The sequence below is a fragment of the Macaca thibetana genome, chromosome 6 (assembly GCF_024542745.1).
Source record: "Macaca thibetana thibetana isolate TM-01 chromosome 6, ASM2454274v1, whole genome shotgun sequence".
Lineage (NCBI taxonomy): Eukaryota > Metazoa > Chordata > Mammalia > Primates > Cercopithecidae > Macaca > Macaca thibetana.
Window position 1 is genome coordinate 137,283,147 of NC_065583.1, and position 26,869 is coordinate 137,310,015.

Genomic DNA, 26,869 nt, shown 5'->3' on the forward strand with positions numbered 1-26,869 from the left:
GTAATTTTTATTGAGATGGTCAAGTTGAGGAAAATTGACATCTTAATATTGAGCATTCCAATTCAGGAATTTGGGATGTATCTCTTCTTATAATTCAATCTTCTTCAGCTTCACACTGCAATGTTTAAGTGTACAAGTCCTGCACATATTTTGTTAAATTAATCCATAACTATTTCCTTTTTATGCTATTAAATAAGTACTCTAATATTTTTAATTTCCACTTGTTCTCAACTAATATATAGAAATGCAATATTTTTTGTATGTTGACTTTGTAGCCTGTTACCTTAGTAAATGCGTTTATTAGTTCTAGCATTTTTTGATAGATTTCTCAGGATTTTTCCACAAACACCATTAATCATCTGCAAAAAAAGACAGTTTTACCTCTTTGTTTCCAATATGTAAGCCTTTTATTTCTTTTTCTTAATGTAATATGCTGGCTGGGATCTCCAGTACACTGTTGAATAGAAATAATGATAATGGACATCTCTGTTTATTTTTCCTAATCTTAGGAGGAAAATGCGCAATCTTCTACATTGAGTAGTGTTAGCTGCTGGGTTTCTTGTAAATGTTTTTCATCAGGTTGAGGAAGTTGCTCTATTCCAAATCCCTTGAGTTTTTGTATCAGTTGGTGTTGAATTTTATGTTCCTCTGCATCTTTCTGGCACAAAGGTATTCATAATACTCCATTATAATCCTTTTAATATCTGTAGTGACACCCTATACATCATTCCTGATACTGATGGTTTCTCTCTCTTTCTCTCTCTCTTTTTTTTTTTTTACATAGAGTCTCACGCCATCGCACATGTGCAGTGCAGTGACGCGATCTTGACTCACTACAACATTTACCTCCGGTTCAAGCAATTCTCGTGCCTCAGTCTCCTGAGTAGCTGGGATCACAGGTGCATGCCACCACACCTGGCTAATTTTTGTATCTTTAGTAGAGATGGGGTTTCACCATTGGCCAGGCAGGTCTTGAACTCCTGTCCTCCCCCCACCTCAGTCCCAAAATGCTGAGATTACAGGTGTGAGCCAACGCGCCCGGCCATGTCTCTTTTTATTGATTAATCTAGGTAGGGGTTTATTAATTTTATTAATATTTTGAAAGGAAGTAGCTTTGGGGAATCATGGAGGAGCAGACTACTTTCTCATGACTTTGTTTTTAGGAATGGAAAAATAAAGGTTTTTTTGGAATTTGTTTTTAAGTCCAACTTCAAAAGTGTAATTAGGGATGGCCTTGGACAACCATGGCATTTTTTTTTTCTTTTTTGAGAGTCTCACTCTGTTGCCTAGGCTGGAGTGCAGGGCACAATCTCGGCTCACTGAAACCTCTGCCTCCCAGGTTCAAGTGATTCTCCTGCCTCAGCCTCCTGAGTAGCTGAGGCTACAGGCACATGCCACCATGCTCAGCTAATTTTTTTTTTCTTTTTTTTTTTTTTTTTTTTTTTTTTTTTTTTTGTATTTTTAGTAGAGACAGGGTTTCACCATGTTGGCCAGGATGTTCTCAATCTCCTGACCTCATGATCCACCTGCCTCGGCCTCCCAAAGTGCTGGAATTACAGGCATGAGCCACTGTGCCCGATCTGGCTTTTTTTTCCAGTGGTAAAATATACTTACCACAAAATTTATCATTTTAACCATTTGTAAGTGTACAGTTCAGTCGTGTGAACTGTATTCACATGTTTGTATAACCAATCTCCAGAACTCTTTTCATCTTGCAAAACTGAAACTCTGTACCCTTAAACAACATATCCTCAATCTTTTCGGCCCCAAAACCCTAAAAGCACCATTCTACTTTCTGTCTTTCTAAATTTGACTACTTTAGATACCTCATGTAAGTGGAATCAGACAGTATTTATCTTTTTGTAACTGGCTTATTTCATTTAACTTGATGTCCTCAGGTTTATCCATGTTGTAGTGTGTGTCAGAATTTCCTTCATTTTTAAGGCTGAAAATTATTTGATTATATATACATGTATAGTGTGTGTGTGTATATATATATATAGTGTATACATGTATATAGTGTGTGTCTATATATATACACACACCATATTTTGTTGATCCATTCATTCGTCAATGGAGATTTGTTTGTTTCCATCTTTTGGCTATTGTGAATAATACTACCATGAGCATAGGTGCACAAGTATCTGTTTGAATCCCTGCTTTTACTTCACTTAGGATTTTATCCAGAAGTAAAATTGCAGGATAACATGGTAATTCTATTTGTTAATTTTTTGAGGAACTGCGTGATATGGTTTGGCTGAGTCCCCACCCAAATCTCATCTTGAATTGTAGTTCCCATAATCCCCACATGTCAAGGGAGGGACCCAGTGGGAGGTAACTGAATCATTGGGGGCCATTACCTCCATGCTGTTCTCATGATAGTCAGTGAGTTCTCATGAGATCTGATGCTTAAGGGGCTTTTCCCTCTTTGCTCATCACTTCTCCTTCCTGCCACTATGTGAAGAAGGATGTGTTTGCTTTCCTCCTTCTGCCATGATTGTAAGTTTCCTGAGGCCTTCCCAGCCCTGTGGAGCTGTGAGTCAATTAAACCTGTTTCCTTTATAAACTACCCAGCTTCAGGCAATTCTTTATAGCAGCATGAGAACAGACTAATACATTGCCATAGTATTTTTCACAGCAACTGCACTATTTTGTCTCCTCCAACAGTGCACGAGGTTTCGATTTCTCCACATTCTCACCAACATTTGTTATTTCCTGTTTTGTTTTTTTTTGTTTGTTTGTTTTACGAATAGTAGCCATCCTAATAGGTGTGAAGTGGGAAAATGAAGTTTCAACCATTAAATTTATTTATTTATTATTTCCTAGTGCAATCTATTAGGAAGGCTTATTATGGGACTATCTAAGGAGTCCTTACATAGTTCCAAGGAAGGAGCTGTCACACCAAAAAGACCAAATGTGATTAGAGATTGGAAATTTCGAACCCACCCCATTCCCCTAACCTCCTAGGAGGAGAGAAGAACTGGAGATTAAGTTCAATCATATGGCCAATTATTTAATCAATCATGCCTACATAATGAAACCTCATTAAAAACCCTGGACACCATGCTGAGGGGAGCTTCCTGATACTAAGAGGGTGGTACACCCTGACTCTGTGGAAGCAGAGGCTCCTGTGCTCATGACCCTTCCAGTCCTCCTCACATGTACCTCTTCAATTGGCTGACCATTTGTATCCCTTATAATAAAATGGAAATTGAAAGTGCAGAGCTTTCCTCAATTCTGTGAGTTGTTCTAGTGAATTATCAAATCTGAGGGGTTGTGGGAAGTCTTTAATTTGTAATTGTCCTGACAGAAGTACAGGTTGCTTGGGGACAGCTGAAAATCATTGTTGGAATCTGAAATGGGGCAGTCTTGTGAGACTAAGTCCTTCATTTGTGGGTCTTCACTAATTCTGGGTAGTGTCAGAATTGAATTGTAGGACACTCAGAGAATTGGTGTCAGAAGACACAAGGAAAATCATGAGGCATTCAAAAATGTCTTGGTTATCCATGGAGAGGTTTCTCTAGTATAGATCAATTTTAAAAATTAAACATTGTAATAGTAGAAATCATAGATTTTATGAGACAGCTGTATGTAACAGAAAGTACATTGAAAGCAGCTCTAAATAACTGTGTAACTTTGGAAAAGTCATCTTGACCTTGAAGATTCACAGTTTCCACATCTTTATAAATGAGGATAACAATACTTGCCTGTGATTATTAGTTTTATGTGTCAGCTTGGCTGTTCCATGATACCCAGATATTTTGTCAACATTCTGGATGTTTCTGTGAGGATGTTTTTGGATGAGGTTTACACTTAAACTAGTAGACTTTGACTCAAGCAGATTGTCCTTCATTAGTGGGTGAATCTCATCTAATCAGTCAAAGGCCTGAATAGAACAAAAGACTGACTTCCCCAGAGCAACCAAGAACGGACTCAACTGCAGAATTAACTCTTCACTTGGGTCTCCAGCCTGTCAGTCTACACTGCAGTTTGAACTTACCAACCTCCATAGTTGTGGGAGTGAATTTCTTAAAATAAATCCCCCACTCTCTCACTCTGTCTCTCTTCTCTCTCTCTATTCTCTCTTGTTAAAATTTTGCATATAAGTTTTGATGCTTCCCAAACTTAATTATGAATAGCCTACTGGTGACCAGAATCCTTATCAATAACATAAGACAGTCGATTAATACATATTTTGTATATGTGTTATATACTGTATTCTTACAATAAAATAAGCTAGAGAAAAATGTTACTAAGAAAACCATAAGGAAAAGAAAATATATTTACTGTTTATTAAGTGGAAGTGGATTGTCATAAAGGTCTTCATCATTGTCTTCATGTTGAGTAGGCTGAGGAGGGGAAGGAAGAGGAGGGGCTGATCTTGCTGTCTCAAGGGTGGCAAAGGAAGAAAATCCACATAAAAGTAGATCTGAACAGTTCAAATTTGTGGTGTTCAAGAGTCAACTCTACACACACACACACACACACACACGCACACACACATCCAATTGGTTCTGTTTCCCTGAAGAAGCTTGACTACACTATTTCATCTGGTTGTTGTAAAAATTAATGAGATAATGTATATGAGACCATTTGTAAATTTTAAAGCACCATAACACATAAGGATGGTTGTCTGCCTAGTACATGTAATATGTAATGAGCGTTGCTGAGGCTGTGTAGACAAGTAAATTAACATTTACAAATGTGGTCATAGAGTCAATATTAGAGATAAATGGATTCAAAATATCACAGGAGAAGCTAGAAGATAGCAACAAGTTGGGAGATCAGCCTCCTGGACTTGTGTTCTGGACTGATAGAGCATTTGTTGTCATAGTAAACTCCATGTGGACAGGAAACCATGGCTTAGTTGACTTAGTTCAATTTGCATGTTCAGCATCTAGCATAACACTTTGCACATTGTTGTTGCCCAGATAACTACTGAAGAATAAGTGACTTTTATCTATATAATCACTTCAAAATTACACTTTTGTGAGTGACTAGGTGGAAGGAGTTAAATACTGGGGAGTTAACACTAAGCATTTTAGCATATGGCATGGGGGTTAGAAAATAAAATATGTATGTGTTGAGGCTGGTGCGGTGGCTTATGCCTGTAATCCCAACACTTTGGGAGGCCAAGGTGGGTGAATCACAAGGTCAGGAGTTCGAGACCAGCCTGGCCAATATGGTGAAACCCTGTCTCTACTAAAAATACAAAAATTAGCTGGGCATGGTGGAGTGTGCCTGTAGTCCCAGCTACTCAGGAGGCTGAGGCAGAAGAGTCACTTGAACCCGGGAGGCGGAGGTTGCAGTGAGCCAAGATCGTGCACCACTGTACTCCAGCCTGGGCGACAGAGCAAGACTCCATCTTAAAAAAGAAAAGAAAAGAAAAGAAAACATGTATGTGTTGAAGCTAGTCACGCCTACAGAAGTGTCAAATGTCAATTAATCATAGTCTATATGCTCAATAATAGAGGTAGAACCTTAGGCTGGCTGGAGAAAGGCCAAAGCCATGAACCCAGGATGATTCCATGAATAAAGCCAGACCTCACTCTCTAACTCAAGGACAGTAACTGGAATGCTATTTAGCAACACAGCAAATACTACCCAGTGTCACTTGTCAGCTCAAATCACTAGATGACATTTCTTGTAGCAGTCAATGGCCAGTCTGGACCACATTAGCATGCTTCACAACTTTATGGACTGTGGCTTATGTGGGCAGATATTTTGAGACTCGGGTGTGGAAGAATATGGTTGCTTTCAAAACATTCTAGGCAAAAAGCTAAGTCTGAGAAAGAAGACCAGTCTTGTGGGTATTTTGGGAAGTATGTCATCATAGTGATTATTTTCAGGCTTCTCTGGATATTGCAGTGTGATGGTTAATGCTGACTGTCAACTTGATTGGATTGAAGGATAGAAAGTATTGATCCTGGGTGTGTCTGTAAGGGTGTTGCCAAAAGAGATTAACATTTGAGTCAGATTCACCCTTAATCTAGTGGGCACAATCTAATCAGCTGCCAGCAAATACAAAGCAGGCAAAAAAACGTGAAAAGGTGACTGGCCTAGCCTCCCAGCCTACATCTTTCTCCCATGCTATTTGCCCTTGAACATCAGACTCCAAGTTCTTCAGTTTTGGGAGTCGGACTGGCTCTCCTTGCTCCTCAGTTTGCAGACAGCCTATTGTGGGACCTTGTGATTGTGTAAGTTAATACTTAATAAACTCCCCTTTATATACATACACACACATGCACACACATATATATACACACAAACACATATACAAACACACACATATATACACACATATATATACATATATATATATCCTATTAGTTATGACCCTCTGGAGAACTTTGATTAATACAGCCAGTAAAGGAGAGATCTTCAGGATAGCCTGCCTTAAATTAAAACAACAGTGGGGCATTATTTTTCACTTATGAAATTGAGAAGAAATTTAAAAAATAATAGTATTACTGAGAACATACTCCAACACTGTTGATAGGAGGGTCATTTGGCCAAAAACAATTTTTAAGAATGTATAATCCTTTGACTCCACAATTTCACCTCTATGAATTTATGCCAAGAAAATAATCCCATATCAGTGCAAAGATCTATTCGTTAGTTTAGGTGCAGCCCAGTGTTAATTATAATAGTTAAAATATTAGAAATAACTAATATGTCTAACAGTAGAGAATTGTCTAAGGGAATTTTGCTACATCCATATAAAGGAACAGTGTGCAACTGTTAAAAATAAGGTTGTAGAAGAATATTTAATGACCTGGAAATTTGTTCATCCTCTGTCGTTAAATTAAAAAGCAGTTTACAAAACACTGTTTACAAAAGTATCCAGAACAAGTCCATGTTGTTTAAAAATCAAGCAAAAGAAGAATTCATACATATGCATAGAAGAAGAGTCTAAAAGTTTACACATTAAAATGTTAATATCTATTATCTTTGGGTGGTGGGGTTACAGGAGACTTCCTATCATCTTCTTTAGGCTCATGCCCACCAAATTTTCTATTAAAAATATTATATTAGCAGTTGAAGTGGGGGGAAGTCACTTGAACATTTCAAACAAAGTCAACAGAAAACAAAACCCCTGATAAACTAGAATTGTCTACCAACAGAGAAGCAAGAGCATTTTACAGTGCTATGCCTTAGCCCTGACACATTCCAGGACTTTACGTTCTAGGGTACTTGGTTCAAAATTTATTTGAGCCCTAGTAGTAAAGCGTGGTCTAAAAAGTTCACATGGTTTTCATTTACCACAAAGTATTTTCTGCCCACACTATGCTAAGCCTTGTAGAGCATGAAGTCACGTTATACAGCTCCAGGAACCGACACAGAGAGGTGGCCTGACACATTCATGTGACTGTTGGCACACAGATTCCATCTTGGAAATGGGAGGTTTTGGCCCTTTAGCCAGCACTCTCCACACCACTGAAATCTGAAACTGTGTCTATAGAAAAATAATTAAAGAGCTCATTGCCTAGATCCACACATAAAAAGGTCTATCTTAGGTTATTGAAGAGAAGTTAGAAGTGTCTGGTGAATCCTTAACCTCTGTGGAGTGATGATGTCATCCATAAGAGACCCAGCCTTTCCCACAAGTGTCATTTGCTGTCCCTGTCAGAGTGAATTGGAAGGATCATCTTGTCTATTCATGTCAACCATTTGAACTAACTCAGCTGGCTGGGGAGTGGATTTGAAAATTTAAAAAGACTGATGGTGAAAATGGCTGGGAGGTAGATAGTTTAGTTTGAATGAGTGCCCAGTGAGTGAAAAATGACACTTTTCCCTGACTGTATCCAGCTGTCCCTAGACCATAAAAAGGAAAGAGTCAAGAATATGTTTATTTTTCCCACAATGAATGAGCCAGAGATCCAGACAAAATTAGGCTTAAACAAAGTGAAAAAAGTGTCCCACTAGTGGTAGGATGGTAGAGAAAGCTCCAGGCTAACTTAAAGCTACTGTCAGCTGAATCCCCCTTGTAGCTGACTCAGCCTTGCCCAGATGGGTGTTTTGAATTAGACAAAATCTCTCATACTCTAAAAAACTGACAGTGGCTAGAAGTTTAAGAATATAAGTTTCTGAATGACAGCTCCAAGGAATATGCATTCTTGACAGTCTTCCATAGTCCCTTAAAAATCAATAGTGAATCCAAGTTAACCCACCCTTATGCATCACTATTATGTCAGAGCTTCCCTGGGTCCTTCACCAGCCCACCATTCTTCTGGGAATGCAAATGCACAGAAGGTCACAGAACATGCAACTCATGAGCTGGACTGACTTACCTTGCTGTTGCCGGTCCTCCTGCAGCTTCAGTTGACAGGTGTGCAAACTGCCAAGCAGGTGGCTGCTGCCTTTTCTTGGTATGGTAGTCATGGTCCTAGCAGTATGGCTGTGACTCAAGGATCACTAGAGCACTCCTTCTCTTGGCCAGTCACCTAAAATGGCCTTCACCAGACACCCAGAAATACATAGATTCATGCAGATCTTGTCTTTGCATGTACAACATATACTCCTCTACTAAACTTCCAAGCTTTTTCCAGTCATGATTCTTGAAATAAATAATGACCAATGTTACTTCTCCTAAAGATGCCAATTCATTTGGCTAAAAATGCAACTTAATTATTCTTTCATTTCAAAATGAATGGAAACTAAACCCCCTTATAGAGTAAAATTCTACAAATTAACTATTTCTAATAGATTACAGTTTTGGCATTTTTAAATTCCTTTTACCGACATGAAATCCAATGCCTCTGGTATTTAAAGAAGACTGCTAAAGTAATACATACACAAAGAAAAAAAAAAGTGCTGCTGAGTTAAGTCAAGTGATTTCTAAGCCTAATCTGAGTTACCCTCGGTGACAGCTGAAAGTGCACAGTTCTTTAAGGGAGGCTGGAAGGAGGAGGAGCAAAGTGGGCTAGGATGATTAGCATAAAGAGGCAGGCAAGACGGGCATTGGAGCTGCTTTGAATAATAGTGACCAAAGCACAGATTCTAAAGATGCCCTGCCATTATGTTACAGTAACTGAGTACCTGATTTCTGCTACTTTGTTTGTAATTAAAATGCAAGCTGAAAGCAGGAGTTTATACTGCAAGGACATTCATTTGTACATGTGAAATCTAAAAGGTATAAATGGAACTGGTAATGAGCTCATGGAAATGTACTGCTGGAACTTTCAATTTCTGTAAACACCTCCTAGTCTTCGGAAGGGAGTAGTTAGAGGGCAGCCTTCCTGCCAAGGCAACTATTTGGAGTTCTGGAAGAAAAATAAACACATAAAACATTATCTTTCCAGAGTCCTATTTCTGTTTCCCACTTAGAGTTCCTATTGCTATTTCTAGGTCATAGGAGAGTTATTTCCAGTTTTACTTGTTGGCTATTTCATTACTGTTTAAAAACATAAACCCCAAACACCTTTAATTTAACTTGAGAGCTTGCCATGACTGAAGTCATAAAGAATGCTGGTAGGTCCTGCCCTTCAAGAGTCACAGCTCTTCACAGATTCAGAAAGAAGGTAGTGGGCAGGACTAAAGAGAAAGGCAGAGCTGTTTAGCCTCAAAGTCTGAACTTTGCAGCTTCTTATGTGCATTTGGAAATTGGTGTTAAACTTAACACTGTAATGAATTTACCTCCTAACCAGATCTGGGTGGCTGCCCTCATTTTATTTTGAGGCAATAAACAGTTCCCCGAGTATAGTCTGGTTTATGAAAATTTGTATGAAATAGGTGATTGATCTTTTACAATTATTGAATGCTTTAATTGTTTCAGTAGACTATCTACTGCAGTTTTAGGCTCATCATAGTGTAACAGATGACAGAAGTGTTTTGCTCCTTGAAAGAGAGTCTTGAAATTATTGGAGAGTCATAGTTTCTACTTTAAATGTCTGCTATTCATCTCATCTTCCACAAAAACCATGGTGGAAAGCCAAGGTGATTTTTCCTGAATATGTAAAGTTATTGTTATTTTATCAAGTTATGTACCTCACTAATAAGCATATTATTATACATGTGAGTTAAATAACCTACAAAACTGTAAGCCAGCCCTTTTGCGAAATACATTTAAAATGTTTTATGATGAAAAAATTTAAAAATACGTGAATAGGAGAGAATAGCACAATAAGGCCTGCATACTCATCACTTGGATTCAGTATTATCAACTCAGACAATCATGTCTCAAAACTATGTGTTTCATCACAGCTGTTCTCCCCCTTATTACACCACTGGAGCTGAAGCATCCAGACATTATTGCATTAATAAATATTTCAGTATATATTTCTAAAATGTGAGGATTTAAAAATAGATAACCATAATAAGATAGCCATGCACATAACAATTAAATATGATTGTTTAATGTCATTAAGTATCCACACAGTGTTCTTATTTTCCTGATTGTCTCATAAACTTTTTTATCTTCACATTTTTTGCAAATTGGGACCCAAAGGTCCGCATGTTTGTATTTGGTTGATATGTTTCTTAAGTCTTCATCTCAGAGAGATGTTGCCTGGAGATGAATATCTACACTTACGCTAATTTATATCTGATTTTTCGAGGAAGCCCCTAGATGCCCCCATTTTTCTTACTTCGGAAAAAAAGAGAAGAAAAGGAGTGGTCATCTGGCCGTGGAGGCTAAGATATCCAGCTTTCTTGCCATGGTGTTCTCATTCACGTACGGTGCAACCTTAACCCAGGCACTTAACATCTCTGGGTTTGTGTCTTTATTTGGCATATGAAACAAATGTTTGGTAAGCAATGGGATAAATTATTCAACACTCATTCTGTGGATATAAAGGCCTGGGAAAGGGAGGAGTATCCTACTTTGTCTCTGATTAGAGCCTAAGGAGAAAGAAATAGATTTAAAACTAAAATCTGGGTAGGATTTAGGGGTATATTTGAAAATCTAGTACCCCAGTTTTCAAACTTAGCTAAGAATCATAATTACCTGGGCAATGTTGTAAAGATGTAGATTCCTGAGCCCCAACTGCACAGTCTGATGTCTAAGGTGGAATCCGGGATCTATATATTTTTATAAGTCCTCTAGTCTAAATAAACAAGCATTACCTGCTTAAACAGAGCTGGTTTGTTCCACTATTTCATTCATTGTATCTTTCTTAAGGGCCAAAGAAACCAAACACTCCTTAAACAGTCACATCAAGTGCCACAACGTAAAGGGACGGGGAGGATACAAAGGACTGCTACTAGTTCCTCTTTTGTGCATCAACAAGGCAGTCCTGGGTAGTGGCCTTGTGATGGATTAGCCGAATCAAGGGAATCCTGAGTTCTTACACTGCTTGTTAAGTTCCACTGCTGTTCTTGAAGGAGTCTCTGGGTTGATTTACCAGTTTCCACTGGAAATCATCCAGCATGGTGGAAAGCAGCCTGTTACAGGAGTACATAAGAAAACCTCAGTTGTATCAGCTGAAGTGGGATGGGGGACTACTTTGCTTCCCCCTTTCCCCACTTACTTTCCAGAAACATCACCAAATTATTTCACAATGGGCGTATTGTACTTTTTTTTTTTTTTTTTTTTGCTTGTAAATGAAAACAAGAAATCAGATTGCAGAAGTCCGGCTGGGTCAAGAAACAGGTGCGTCATCTTTGGCATTTTTACTTACAATTGATTAAAAATGAATTTGAATTCTATAAAGGCCAAACTTCTTCCCTTATCAAGTCTCTGTGATCCCCCCAAAAGGACAGCACTGGTTTCCTTTTCCTGGGTTTTTCCTCATCTGCCATATCTTCTCTGCTTAACCTATGTCTTTGTACTTCTGGAAGAGTAGAGTGAAATGGTGCATCACAGATAATCAATCATATCAGCTGGCACTTTGGGGGTGGATACTTCAAAAAAATTGATATTTTATTGTCAGAATTTGTACCTTAAAAAGCATAGTGTGTGGTTGAATAAGCTAAATGGTATTAGGTTTACAGGAGGGTTTCCTTTTCTCAGTTGAACCATATTCAAAAAGCAGGGACACATGCATTTAAAATTAGTCCACAAGTGAGTTACTTGTTTAGTTAATAACCTGCCATGTTTCAAAAGCATTTATGATGTCTAGTCTGCAAGTATATCCATTTTTTGAACGCCTTTAGACTGCTTGGAATGATAGATGTTATATAAATAAAAAGCAATATTACTGAATTTATCACTCTCATTCTTAGAGAATAAGTTTAAAGACCCCTAACAGAATGCAAACATGAAAACTGTGAGCCCCTGGGATTAGCCTCACTATGATCCCCAAAGTACTACAGGAATTTTTAAATGATCATTATAGTTGAAGGCTGATGAATTAGTGTTAAGATTTTAGATTTTCTGTTGATTTAAAAAAAAAAGATCCCTTCCTCCTTTATATCAAGCAGTGGTTGTTTGTTTTTGTTTTTTTTTTTCCAGATTATTCTTCCTTAATACACAGAGATATTGTAGATGAGAATGTTGAGTTTCATGATCTCACAGTGGCTTACGTATGGTGTATATTGTAAAGCCTCCACAAAGGTAGGCTTTTGTGGCTATTCAGAGCCATGTTACTACCCCAATGTACTACAGTGTTTAGCTCATAGAGTTTCCCAGGTGGCACAGTTGGCTGGATTCCCATAATTGCCATCTGTAAAAACATAGGAAATACAAATAATGGTAGAGATCGTTTCACTTGATTACTTGCTCCTGTCCGTGGATTCAAGAGACTACACTGTCATAGCAGCAAACTGCTTACTTATCAAAGGTGCTCTCTAGCCTGAAATTGCTACAATTGATCTTTAACCCATTGAACACCAACATTTGGGTCGTGTTTATCATAAATATTGCCTCACTTTTTTTTTTTTTTTTCATTCATACAGCCAACAGACACATGAAAAAATGCTCATCATCACTGGCCATCAGAGAAATGCAAATCAAAACCACAATGAGATACCATCTCACACCAGTTAGAATGGCGATCATTAAAAAGTCAGGAAACAACAGGTGCTGGAGAGGATGTGGAGAAATAGGAACACTTTTACACTGTTGGGGTGGGATTGTAAACTAGTTCAACCATTATGGAAAACAGTATGGCGATTCCTCAAGGATCTAGAACTAGATGTACCATATGACCCAGCCATCCCATTACTGGGTATATACCCAAAGGATTATAAATTATGCTGCTATAAAGACACATGCACACGTATGTTTATTGCAGCACTATTCACAATAGCAAAGACTTGGAATCAACCCAAATGTCCATCAGTGACAGATTGGATTAAGAAAATGTGGCACATATACACCATGGAATACTATGCAGCCATAAAAAAGGATGAGTTTGTGTCCTTTGTAGAGACATGGATGCAGCTGGAAACCATCATTCTTAGCAAACTATCACAAGAACAGAAAACCAAACACCGCATGTTCTCACTCATAGGTGGGAACCAAACAATGAGATCACTTGGACTCAGAAAGGGGAACATCACACACCGGGGCCTATCATGGGGAGGGGGTGAGGGGAGGGATTGCATTGGGAGTTATACCTGATGTAAATGACGAGTTGATGGGTGCAGCACAGCAACATGGCACAAGTATACATATGTAACAAACCTGCACATTATGCACATGTACCCTACAACTTAAAGTATAATAATAATAAATAAATTAAAAAAAAAAAAAGAAATACCAAAATAACATGGCAAAAAAAAAAAAAAAAATTGCCTCACTACATAAACATTGCATTGGCACTTCAAACTAATTTGGGCCCTTTTGCTGCTGAGCCTTAGATTTGGCTGCCACAGGGCTCCCTCTGGAGGTTGGTAGAGACCAAGGTCAGTTAATATTAAAATAGCCTTGGCCTTGGGACAAGATAAACCTGTCTTTTCATCCAGCGCCCACAAGAATGAGTCCTGTATTTGTGAGCTTAGATAATGATTGTCTGTATCTGAGGTTGGAGGAAAGTTATTTGATTATCCTCCTATAAGTGAAATGTGATCACTGCTATGTGCTGGTATTTAATCTTCTGAAGTTTTACATTTTTCTATCATTATTGAAGTCTTTTAGCTACAGTGAAAAACAAAACAAAATAAAGCCATAGGTCAGAAAAATGCCAGATTTTATTTTATTTGTTTGTTTTAGTGACAAGGAAACCCAAAATAAGGTGGTTTTGGTTCTATAATGACCACCCTCCAGGTAGGACCAAATGATCCCAGAGTCTGAATTCCATCTAGAAGTGTTTGAAGCCCATAGGCATTGGAATCAACGAGTTTGCAGCACAACTTAACTCTTTGAAGGTAAATATGTACTAACTGGGATCAGTTTCCAAATAAAGCAAATTAGCTTGCACCAAATCAAAATTTTGCTACTTCATTTAAATTGGCATGTACAGGAATAAAATTATAGCAAACTATGTTTCTCACTCCCTCATGATTTCTTCTTTCCTTTTTAGTTGGTTTATTGGTTATTTGCCTCTTTCTTTTCTTCCTTCCTTCTTTCCCCTTTTCTTTGCATTTTTTTCTTTCACTCATTTTCTTTTATGTTAATTAGGTGGACTATAACGTAATTTTGATGTATTAAAAATAAAATTATTCTATATCTGAGATTTGCTTCAAAATAACATAGGAGAGTGAGATTTGGGGAGGTAGAGATGAAATAAGATTGGCCATAAATAGTTATGTTCCATTGGTCTATATCTCTGTTTTAGTACCAGTACCATGCTGTTTTGGTTACTGTAGCCTTGTAGTATAGTTTGAAGTCAGGTAGCGTGATGCTTCCAGCTTTGTTCTTTTGACTTAGGATTGTCTTGGAGATGCGGGCTCTTTTTTGGTTCCATATGAACTTTAAAGCAGTTTTTTCCAATTCTGTGAAGAAACTCATTGGTAGCTTGATGGGGATGGCATTGAATCTATAAATAACCTTGGGCAGTATGGCCATTTTCACGATATTGATTCTTCCTATCCATGAGCATGGTATGTTCTTCCATTTGTTTGTGTCCTCTTTTATTTCACTGAGCAGCGGTTTGTAGTTCTCCTTGAAGAGGTCCTTTACATCCCTTGTAAGTTGGATTCCTAGGTATTTTATTCTCTTTGAAGCAATTGTGAATGGAAGTTCATTCATGATTTGGCTCTCTGTTTGTCTGTTACTGGTGTATAAGAATGCTTGTGATTTTTGCACATTAATTTTGTATCCTGGATCATTTCCTTACTCCTTATACGAAAATTAATTCAAGATGGATTAGAGACTTAAATGTTAGACCTAATACCATAAAAACCCTAGAGGAAAACCTAGGTAGTACCATTCAGGACATAGGCATGGGCAAAGACTTCATGTCTAAAACACCAAAAGCAACAGCAGCAAAAGCCAAAATTGACAAATGGGATCTAATTAAACTAAAGAGCTTCTACACAGCAAAAGAAACTACCATCAGAGTGAACAGGCAACCTACAGAATGGGAGAACATTTTTGCAATCTACTCATCTGACAAACGGCTAATATCCAGAACCTACAAAGAACTCAAACAAATTTACAAGAAAAAAACAAAACAAACAACCCCATCAAAAAGTGGGCAAAGGATATGAACAGACAGTTCTCAAAAGAAGACATTCATACAGCCAACAGACACATGAAAAAATGCTCATCATCACTGGCCATCAGAGAAATGCAAATCAAAACCACAATGAGATACCATCTCACACCAGTTAGAATGGCAATCATTAAAAAGTCAGGAAACAACAGGTGCTGGAGAGGATGTGGAGAAATAGGAACACTTTTACACTGTTGGTGGGATTGCAAACTAGTTCAACCATTATGGAAAACAGTATGGCGATTCCTCAAGGATCTAGAACTAGATGTACCATATGACCCAGCCATCCCATTACTGGGTATATACCCAAAGGATTATAAATCATGCTGCTATAAAGACACATGCACACGTGTTTATTGCGGCACTATTCACAATAGCAAAGACTTGGAATCAACCCAAATGTCCATCAGTGACAGATTGGATTAAGAAAATGTGGCACATATACACCATGGAATACTATGCAGCCATAAAAAAGGATGAGTTTGTGTCCTTTTAGGGACATGGATGCAGCTGGAAACCATCATTCTTAGCAAACTGTCACAAGAACAGAAAACCAAACACCGCATGTTCTCACTCATAGGTGGGAACCAAACAATGAGATCACTTGGACTCGGGAAGGGGAACATCACACACCGGGGCCTATCATGGGGAGGGGGGAGGGGGGAGGGATTGCACTGAGAGTTATACCTGATGTAAATGACGAGTTGATGGGTGCTGACGAGTTGATGGGTGCAGCACACCAACATGGCACAAGTATACATATGTAACAAACCTGCACGTTATGCACATGTACCCTAGAACTTAAAGTATAATAACAATAAAAAATAAAAAAAAAGATTGGCCATAAACAGTTATTAAAACTGAGTCATGAGTGCATGGGGATTTATAATGCTTTCATGTCTACTTTTGCATATTTTTACAATTTTTGTGATAAAGTACTATAATTACTCTTAATGAATCTGATTGAAAGGGTACAAGGAACAATGTGCTAGATATATCAGAATGTGTACAGATACTCTTTTTTTCTAATTTTTTACTTTTTACAATATACAATGCACACACAAAAATCTTTTGAAATGTTAACATTCATAATGTATTAGTGTGGCACTACTACATGAATATGATTTATAAACATACAAACAAACAAACCCACATTGGGGTATATTGTCAAGCATTTGTTGTTGACAGGGGTGCATGACCATCAAGTTCAGAGACCTCTATGACAGAGAAAGAAGGCTGGACCTTATGGGAGGATGATGCACTCATTTAAAGAAAAGCAAACAGTCATTTTACTTCTTCCTTCTCAACTGTATAGCTGTTCTTTTCTATATCCTTCTTCTAATTTTATTAGTACTTTATCAGTTCTACTTCTAAAATAAAATTGGGTTGTGTCCTACCCAGTTTAGGCTCCTATAGAAGATTAAAATAGACAAGTTGACTTATAAACAACAGAAATTTCTTTCTTACAGCTATGGAGGCTCGGAAGTGCAAAATCAAGGCAGGAGTATCATCAGGTTCTGGTGAAGACCTTCTTCCGGACTGCACACTGCTATCTTCTAATATTCTTACATGGCAGAGAAGGTGAGAGAACTCTCTGAAGTCCCTTTTTTAAAGACACAAACCCCATTTATGAGGGCTTCACCCACATGGCCTAATTACCTCCCAAAGGATTGCCTCCTAATACTATCACATTGGAGATTAGGATTTCAACATAATAATTTGGGAGAGAGGGTACAAAAGATTTAGTTTTTAACAAGTTGCCTTTTCAAGGGTGGAAGAGAGTTTTTAACCCAAATTCAGCTCCATGATGGGCCATTGAAGAAAAACATGGCTATGAGCGCTTTAGATTCCCTAACTTCTTACTGTTGAACTAAAACTACTTGCATCCTAGCCCATAGATACTGTATATGAGTGCGCGCGCGTACACACACACACGCACACACGCACACACACACACACACACTCCTTTTCTCTTCCTGGCATTTGTAACTGGTGTGGAGGATCAGGTGTTGTGGCTTAGATATTGATCTTTGGCTTCAAACAACAACAGTACCTAATGAGCTGCAGGTGGGAAATCCTAGGACCGTAAGAAAGCTCCTTGAACAGTTGTAGCAGTAGCATGGCCATCAAAGTCCTCCCTCATTGCTCAGTGAGGACCCGGAGAGACTGAGCTTGGAGAAGCTGGAAGGGTCAGAATATAGGATCCTTTTCATGGCTTTAGTAGTCCAGTTTGGGTTGTGTCTTACCCAATTTAGGCTGCTATAGAAGATTAAAATAGACAAGGTGGCTTATAAACAACAGAAATTTATTTCTTACGGCTATGGAGGCTGGGAAGTGCAAAATCAAGGCACGAGCATGATCAGGTTCTGGTGAAGACCTTCTTCCGGACTGCACACTGCTATCTTCTAATATTCTCACATGGCAGAGAAGGTGAGAGAACTCTCTGAAGTCCCCTGTAAAGGCACAAACCCCATTTATGAGGGCTCCACCCACATGGCCTAATTACCTCCCAAAGGATTGCCTCCTAATACTATCACATTGGAGATTAGGATTTCAACATAATAATTTGGGAGAGAGGGTACAAAAGATTTAGTATGAAAGTGGTGGTGAATAAATCAAGAAAGAATCAACCCTCCACTTATAACCCTTTAAATTGCTCCTCAAATAGAGCTTGAAGCTCTCCCAGGACCTCTGAAACCTATAATTAAGTGTTATTGGCACAATTAGACAAAACTAATGAATGTTTTTCTGCTTCCCTTTTCTATGTATTACAAATATCAGCTACATCAGCAAACATATACTTCTTCATTGTCAGCTTTTCAAATTAAAAAATGTTTTTAATATCAGGATAAGCAAACAAAACAGATGACCCTGGATATCATTATACAATGTATACAATATCCTGTGTCACTTAAAATAAAACTAAAAAGAGAAATTGAATCTTAAATAGAAGTTTTAATAAGGCAATAGAGAAAAGATATTTTTAAATTACTCATTGGAAACACTAATCAAAATAGACTAAGCATACACTTCCAAGTACATTTAAATGACATAAAAAGTCATACAGAGAGATAAAAAATATAGATGAACATACCTTAGAAAGTTATCATTAAGTATCTGCCATCATTGGATCATTAAAAGGACTTACTAGAAGTAAAAAAGAGATAGGATCTGAACAATAAGAGTGGAATAAACTAGTAAAAGAAAAGGATCAGAGCCAATAAGTATGCATATCATTGCATATTAATGAAAGAAATGTCTGTGAAACAGTCATGTTTATCTGTAGGATAAATCCTGACAATTATTTATTAAGAATGTGAGTTACCTGCCTGGGAAAGTTTGTTAAAGAGGAACTAGAAAGAGAAGAGCCAGAAGTGCCCTAAGGCCTCTCTTTTCCCCCTTCCCCATGGGGAGGGATGAGGAGAGAAAATAATAATTGGAGAAGGTCTTCAGCCTGCCTATCTGTTCTCTCTCCATAAACCCAAAAGTCAAGTTTGTCAACACAACCAGTGTGCTTACACAAAGCTTAGGAAACCCTTAGGAAAAGCCTGCTGGGGAAAAAGACCCATGTAGCTGCAGAGGAAGATCACGCTAACTCCCTATACTAATCAAACTAGATTTTTACCCGTAAAAATGAATGACCAATGCAGAATATTTGAGGAAAACTAATAGCGGAAAGGAAAAGGACCAGAGTGAGCAAACAGAACAGATGACCCTGGAAAACATAAAAATAACACAAGAAACTGAAGAGAACTTTAAAAAAATTTTAATTAATGTCCTCATAAAAAGATAGAATATTGCATCCATAATGTAAGAATACACTGCCATAAAAAATGAGCTATCAGAGCACTAGAAAAATTCTCGAAAATTAAAAATAAGATTGCCAAAACAAAAAAAGTCTTTAAAAAGCTGAATCCAATGATGAATATGACTAAGGTAGAATTAGTCACACAGAAGAATCAATGAAATCTCAAAGAATATAGAACAAAAAGACAAAGAAAAATGGGTGAACAAGTTGAAGTTGAAGCACAGAAGGTCAGTTTTAGGAAGCCTCTCTGTCACTCCACTAACTAGCTGTGATGTTGGACAAGCACCATAATACTAATATCCTACCTTAAATGTGTATTTGCTATTTGCCAGGCAATGTGAAGATCTTACATGTATTAACTCATTTAATTCACTCAGTGGACTTTTAACTGGTGGATATATTTCTAGATGCCATGGTCTACCATAACCTTGCCTTCAGGAGCTGGGTGCTTTGTAGTGGTTTCATCTGATAAATTAGTTTTTCTACAATGTACTAAATAAGTGACATAGAGTCTGCATCTTACCTTCCATCCCTCCTTTCAAATATTAGCCAGGGATTCTTTCTCTCCCTCCCTGAAAATAGTACTGCACCTGTAGTAGAGGGAAACAGAAGGCACAAACATAGAATCATCTAATCACACAGCCAAGAAATGTTAGAGACAAGAGACAATGCCACAGGGACGGTGGTAATCCACTGACATATTGTTTTAACCTAAACAGAGCTTCAAATAATATTCAATTAACAATGAATACTTTTAAAGACTTACAGATTTTATATAAAATTCTGAATTTCAGGGTCTCATCACAAAATCAGACCCCCTAATTGTACCTCCTTCCCCAAAAGCCATTATAATAGGCTCTAAAATACAGTGGCTCAAACAAGATAAACTTTTCTTTCTTCCTTACAATATAGTCCAGAGATGTTCAAGTGGTCCAGAGTGGATAGGTGGCTCTATCTAAGGTTATTCAGGAAGCTTGGTTGCTTCTATTTTCTTACTTATTGTTAATATTTTGGATTTTAAAAAATTACTATCTTCATCAGAAAACAAATTCTTTTTCTTTTGCAAGCATTGATATATTAAATGAATTAGAGCAAATTTAAATCTCCTGCATCTAGTAGATGATAAATATAAATATAAAACCACTAAATTTGTACTCCTTTAAATAAACAAAATATGACTTTTTTTTTTGAGGCAGGCTGGAGTACAGTGGCACAATCTGGGCTCACTGCAGCCTCCCTCCCAGGCTCAAGCAATTCTCCCACTGCAGCCTCCTGAGGAGAATACAGGTACGCCACCATGCCTGGCTAAGTTTTGTATATTTTGTAGAGTTGAGGTTTCACCATGTTGCCTAGGCTGGACTCGAACTCTGGGGCTCAAGCAATCCACCCGCCTCTATCCCCCAAAATACTAGGATTCCAGGTGATCTTAAAATTTATCATGTACTGTTTTAAAAATTATAGATAGAGATATGGTAAGACAAAACAGACACTAACAAAAAGTTCTTCGCAAAACATTATATATAACCTATAATTACATGGATGGTGTTAAAGAAGAGAGAGAAATATAAGGTGCACCTATTCATATCTACACAGATGCCTTGTTTGTAATAATAGCAAATGTCTATTCGATATTCCTTTCATAATCTTATTCATTCTGAAGCAGGCATTGTTGAGTGCCTGCCCAACCGCCATTTCCTCCTTCCTTTTATCAGATAGAACTCTGATCTTGTGCAGCCATCTGCTTCAGGAGAGGTGGTCCTCATCCCCTCAATAGGAATTGGTCTGACTCATCATGAAGACCCCATCCTCCTCGCTAGTCACTGGTTAGGCAGGTCATAGGATCTTGTCAGGCCAATGATATGAGAAGGGAATCTACTGGAATGAGTGGCGGAGCTCTGGGAAAGGTTTTCTCACTGTTAAAAAGGAGGCAATGGGAAGAAATGGGTTCCTTTTTCTGCTTCTGGATATTGTCGTTAGGATGTGATATTCTAAGATGACTTACAGGGACCTAGTCTGAAGAAAAGGTGTGACATTCTTGGATCTTCTCATGACATTGTTGAGCCACAAAATTAACCAGCCTGAGCACCGCCCCACCTCTGGAATTCTTTTAATGTGAGATGATAAATTGCTTTATTGCTTATGTACTTAAGTGGAAGCTTCAACTTTAAGTTTGCTTGTCACTAAAAGCATCCTAACCAATGCGTATTTCTTTGTCAGTTTATTAAAAATTCTGTTTCATTTTCCTTACCTGATTACTAAAATGTAGCGTATTTAACGGTGTTCCCCAAGAAGACATGTCCACATCCTAATTCCTGGAACCTGTGACTGTTATCTTATCTGGAAAAAGGGTCTTTGCAGATGTAATTAAGTTAACAATCTTGAGATAAAATCATCCTGGATTGTGGTAGGGTGAGGGTGCTAAATTCAATGATAAGTATCCTTGTGAGAGACACACCCCAGAGATCTAACAGACAGAAGAGGAGGAGGCAGTGTGACCAGAGAGACAGAGACTGGAAGCCACAGGCCAAGAAACACCAAGTCATACTAACCACTCCCAAAGCTGAAAGAGGCAAAAACAGAATCTCCCCTAGAGCCTATGGAGGGAGCACAGCCCTGCCAACAACCCAATTTTGATCTTCTGGGCCCTGAGAATTGTGAGACAATAAGTTTCTGTTGTTTTAAACCACCAGGTTTGTGGTAATTTTTTACAGCAGCCACACAAAACTAATATATAAAAGGAGCACCGGAGAGGACTAAGTAGGAAGTCAGTTACCAACAATACTTCCTAACTTAACCATAGGCTTTCCTATGCGTGGTAGCCAAATGCGAGGGAATTTTAAATCTCTTTATATCAAGGGGGAGAAAAATATGTAGGACTAATTCCAAGAGGAACACCAACATGAACAAGGATGTGTGTGTGTGTGTGTGTGTGTGTGTGTGTGTGTGTTTGCAAGGTATTTATTTCTTAATGAGTATTTTTCCCCATTTGGGATAAAAACCTAGGGTAGAATTTTTACTGAGTTCAATCTTTTTTTTTCCCCAAAAATGATGTGCTTATTTATATCTTTGTCTTCAGTAGAATATACTCCAAATTATTATCAGCAATTACTGCTGGGGAATGAAACTGGAGAGGATGAAATTCCTATTTTACTTACCCTTACTTAATTTTATTTACAGTAAACTCACTATTTCTATTGTAATTTAAAAATTTAGTTAAAGATAATAGGTTCATATTTTCATACTCTTTCCTACTCTTGATTATAGGGCTCAATATTTTTTTTATTTGCCTTGTGAACTCAAGGCAAAAGGAGCATGTACACTATAATGTGATAAGTGCTGAACTACAGAGTACCACAGAGAACAGAGAGGATTTCCACTATCAAGAAAGGCTTCTTAGGGGAGGTGACTTTTGAACTGTATCTTTTAAAAAAACAAGAATTTGTCAAATGGACAATATGAGCGGAAGGGATACAGACATTCTGGGCAAAGCCATGAAAGAGAATGAGGCAGTCTACAGATGATAAGCAGTTTTCTGAGAATGGAGCACAGCATGCAACCTTCTACCCTTGTCTGGATTTGACCACTGAATTAAGACATCTGCCAGGTGCAGTTCTGCTAAGCTGAACTTTCTATTGGAATTCTTTCTGGCCTGGGCTGGCCTATTGCTGTATAAGCTCTGGTGTGTCAGGGAGACCAGGCCAGATATCCTTTCTGTTATTCCAGAATGCAGTGTAGCTCAGTGGTGAAGACTTCTATGCCTATTCAGTAAGAATTTATTGAGCACCATGATAGACACTATAGATGGCTATCCAACAGCTATGTCTTCTTCCTCCTTGATAAGAGAACCCCTGTTTTGTTCAGATGTTGAGTGGAAATAGCCCCCAGGGAAGGTAGCTTAGACAAAGCCAATAATTATAATTCCATTCCCTTTTGCCAGTGTTTGGTTTAGGGGAGGCCATAAGATTGAATTTGGTCAATGAAATACAAGGGAAGACTGCTGGGGAGATTGGGGGAAATATTTTTTCCATGATATAAAGAAAAAGAAAAAGAAGAAGAAGGAAAACAAATGGGAAAGATTTCACCCAAAATTTGTCTAGTCTTCAAATGAAGTTGTGTGAGAATTTGATGCTTCAGATGGTATAGCCGTCATGCAACCTTATGAGAGATATGTGCTGAGGACACTGAGGCAGAATGATGGGTAGTTTCTTTCTAGTTCTTTGTGAGAATGTTAAACCACTAAAACCATCTTGAAGTCGCCTACCTCTGGAAATGTAATGTGAGATCATAAACACTTACTGTAAGGTATCCTATTACTTGCAGTCAAAATCATTCTGAGGCAAGTATTTGCTGCATTTAAGACACTGAACTAAGTACTGGAGATTCAGTAGTGAGCAATACAGACATAGATCCTACCTGCATGCAGCTATAGGCTTTGGGTCTGACAGTAGGTTCAAATTCAAGCTTTGATGCTTTTGGACTTAACACCTTGGGGAAGTTATTTAATCTCTCTGAGCCTGTTTCATCATTTTCAAAACAGAGATGAATAATATTCCCTCATAGATCTGTAGTGAAGGTAAAATGAAATAACACAGTGCTTAGGACATAGCAATATCTCAATAACTAATAAATGTGAGATGTGCTGGTAGTAGAATAGGAATAGAAAGAGAAGGATGGCACAAAAGTCTTTTAAAGAAAGAATACCCAGAATTTTGGTAAACTGTTAGTTATAAAAATATTTGAGAGCTTAGTTTTCTTTCACATCATTATAGGATTTAAAGCATTCTGATATCTTCTTTGATTTATAGCTTATTTAGAAATGTATTGCTTAATTTTCAAATATGCAAAGAATTTCAAGTTATCTTTGTGTTATTGATTTCTGGCTTAATTCTGTGCTCAGAGAATATCCTTTCTATTATTTTAATCCTTTGAAATTTTGTGTATTTTAAGTTCAACATATGGTCAGTTTTGACAAATGTTCTCTATATACTTGAAAAGAATGTATTTTAGAATTGTTTAGCTCTCTATATATTCTTTATATGTCGATTAGGTCAAGTCAGTTAATCATATTTTTTAAATCGTCTATCTTTACTGACATTTTTGGTCAGCTAGACCAAATCATAGACGATTTGTTGAGAGAAGTATATTAAAATATCCTCTTGAGTTCCCTTTTAAATTAAATATTAAAATATCCTTTATGATTACCCTTTTTATTCTTTCTCTTTTTATTTCTCCTAATTTTTGCTTTCTATATTTTGAGGCTCTGTTAATTGCTTTTGCACTTATAATTGTTTTCTCATGGAGTTACCCTTTTAGCGATGAAATGTCCTTTTTCTAACCTCTAGAAATGTTTTAGAAGATTCTACTTCATTTGCTTTCAGTGTAGCTCCATTTTGTACTTGTTAAGGTGTGTATGGTATATCTTTTATCCAAAAACTTTTGTTTTCAATTTACCGATATCATTATATTTCAGGTATATTCCTTATAAGCAGTGTACAATTATTTTTAAAACCTAGTTTTGACAATCTTTTTCCTTTGAGCATTTAGTCTATATATTTTCATGTAATTCGTGTATATATTTGTTTTTAAACTACGATTTTATTATTTGTTTTCTGTTTCTCCAACACATTCTCTGTTCCTTTTTCTTTTCTTTCTTGCTCTTTTGGATTAATGATTGCTTATTATTCACTTTTTCCTATTACCTTGTTAGTTAGCTTTCAGAAATGATTCTTTCGGTCATTACTCTAAAGATTATAACATACACCCTTGACTTATTAAAGCCTAATATAAATTAATCCTTTATCACTTCCTGTACAATATGAGAACCTTAGAACACTTTAACTTCATGTAGGCACCTTCTGCCTTTTGTGCTAGTGTTTCCATGTGTTTTAATACCAGATATAGTTTAAATCCTACAACGTGTGATTTGTTGTTTTATAATACATTGATTTTATGTGTCAATATATTTAGATTTATTTACATATTTACCCTTTCTGCTGCTCTTTTTTTCTTCCTGTTATCTTCATGCTTCCAACTGGAAAAATTTTCTCTCTCCCTGAATAACATTTTTTAATACTTCCTGTAGAAGCAGTCAGACCATGACAGATTCTACATTTTTTTTCTCATGAAAATGTAATTATTTACTTGTACTTTCAAAGAATTTTTGCTGGGTATAGAATTCTTGATTGCACATATCTTCTTTTACAACTTTGAAAATGTCATTGTACTGCTTTTGGTTTCTGCTATTTCTGAGAAGTCATCTGTCATATTGTTGCATCTTTGAAAGTAATCTGTGATTTTTCTCTGGCTGCTTTTTCAGATTTTCTCATTTTCTTTAGTTTTCAGCAGTTTTGCCAAAATGTAAATAAATGTGTGTGGTTTATTTTTCATATTTCTCCTGTGTGAGGTTCATAGCAGTTCTTGAACCAAAGATATGATATCTTCTATTAATTCTGGAAAAATTTTACTTCAAATATTTTCTTAAGCTTATTCTCTCTCTTTTCTCTCTAACAAATAATTATATTACATTTGTGGGATTTTTAACATCATGTTTTATATGTCTTTTATACTTGTTTCTGTATTTCCATTCTGTCTTCTCTCTGTCCTTCAGCCTGGATATTTTCTTCTGACTCATCTCCATTTCACTAACCCTCTATTCAACTCTGTGCAACCTGTTGTTAAGCCTCTCTTTAAGCTCAGAGTTTCAGTTATTGTGTTTTAGTTTGAAGATTTTCACATTTTTTATTATTACAGTTTCCCATAAAACAATTTATCTGCTGGAGTTTTCTATCACATTTTCTAATTATTGAATATATGAATCATGGTTATTTTAACTTCTGTTTCTTGTACCAGCAAGCAATATCTTTTAATTTTTAATTTTTGTAGGTACATAGTAGGTGTATATATTTATGGGGTACATGAGATGTCTTGATACAGGCATGCAATGCATAACAATTACACCATGGAGAATGGGGTATTCATCCTCTGAAGCATTTATCCTTTGTGTTACAAATGATCCAATTAGTCTCTTTTAGTTATTTTAAATGTACAATTAAATTATTGACTGTAGACACCTTGTCGTGCTATCAAATAGTAGGTCTTATTTATTTTTTCTAATTTTTTTGTAGCCATTAACCATTTACCCTCCTTCCCACACCCTCTCCCACTACCCTGCCCAGCCTCTGGTAACCATTCTTCTCTATGAATTCTATGTCCGTGAGTTCAATTGTTTCGATTTTTAGACCCTGCAAATAAGTGAGAGCATGCAATGTTTTCTTTCTGTGCCTGGCTTATTGCATTTAATATGATGATCTCCAGTTCTATCCATGTTGTTGCAAATGACAGGATCTCACTCTTTTTTATGGCTGAATAGTACTCTATTGTGTATCTGTACCACATTTTCTTTAGCTATTCATCTGTTGATGGACACTTAGATTGCTTCCAAATGTTGCTATTGTGAACAGTGCTGCAACAAACGTGGGAATGCAGATCTCTCTTCAATATACTGATTTCCTTTCTTTTGGGTCTA

The 26,869-nt window shown here is 37.2% G+C and overlaps 1 protein-coding gene and 1 long non-coding RNA gene across 4 annotated transcripts in view; one reads left to right on the forward strand and one right to left on the reverse strand.

The window, feature by feature from the left end:
* The window catches only part of RANBP3L (RAN binding protein 3 like), a 50,817-nt gene extending 41,926 nt beyond the window's left edge, over window positions 1-8,891 (reverse strand). For all 3 annotated transcript variants that reach the window (XM_050794520.1, XM_050794518.1, XM_050794521.1), the window contains exon 1: window positions 8,292-8,891. In XM_050794520.1, coding sequence (XP_050650477.1) covers window positions 8,292-8,382 — 91 coding nt within the window. In that variant the 5' untranslated portion in view covers window positions 8,383-8,891. The remainder of the gene's footprint in view (window positions 1-8,291) is intronic.
* Window positions 8,892-17,827: 8,936 nt separating this feature from the next.
* LOC126957095 (uncharacterized) overlaps window positions 17,828-26,869 on the forward strand; it is a 94,730-nt gene continuing 85,688 nt past the window's right edge. The window contains exons 1-2 of the long non-coding RNA XR_007726641.1: window positions 17,828-17,966; window positions 20,541-20,631. This is a non-coding gene — a long non-coding RNA (uncharacterized LOC126957095). The remainder of the gene's footprint in view (window positions 17,967-20,540; window positions 20,632-26,869) is intronic.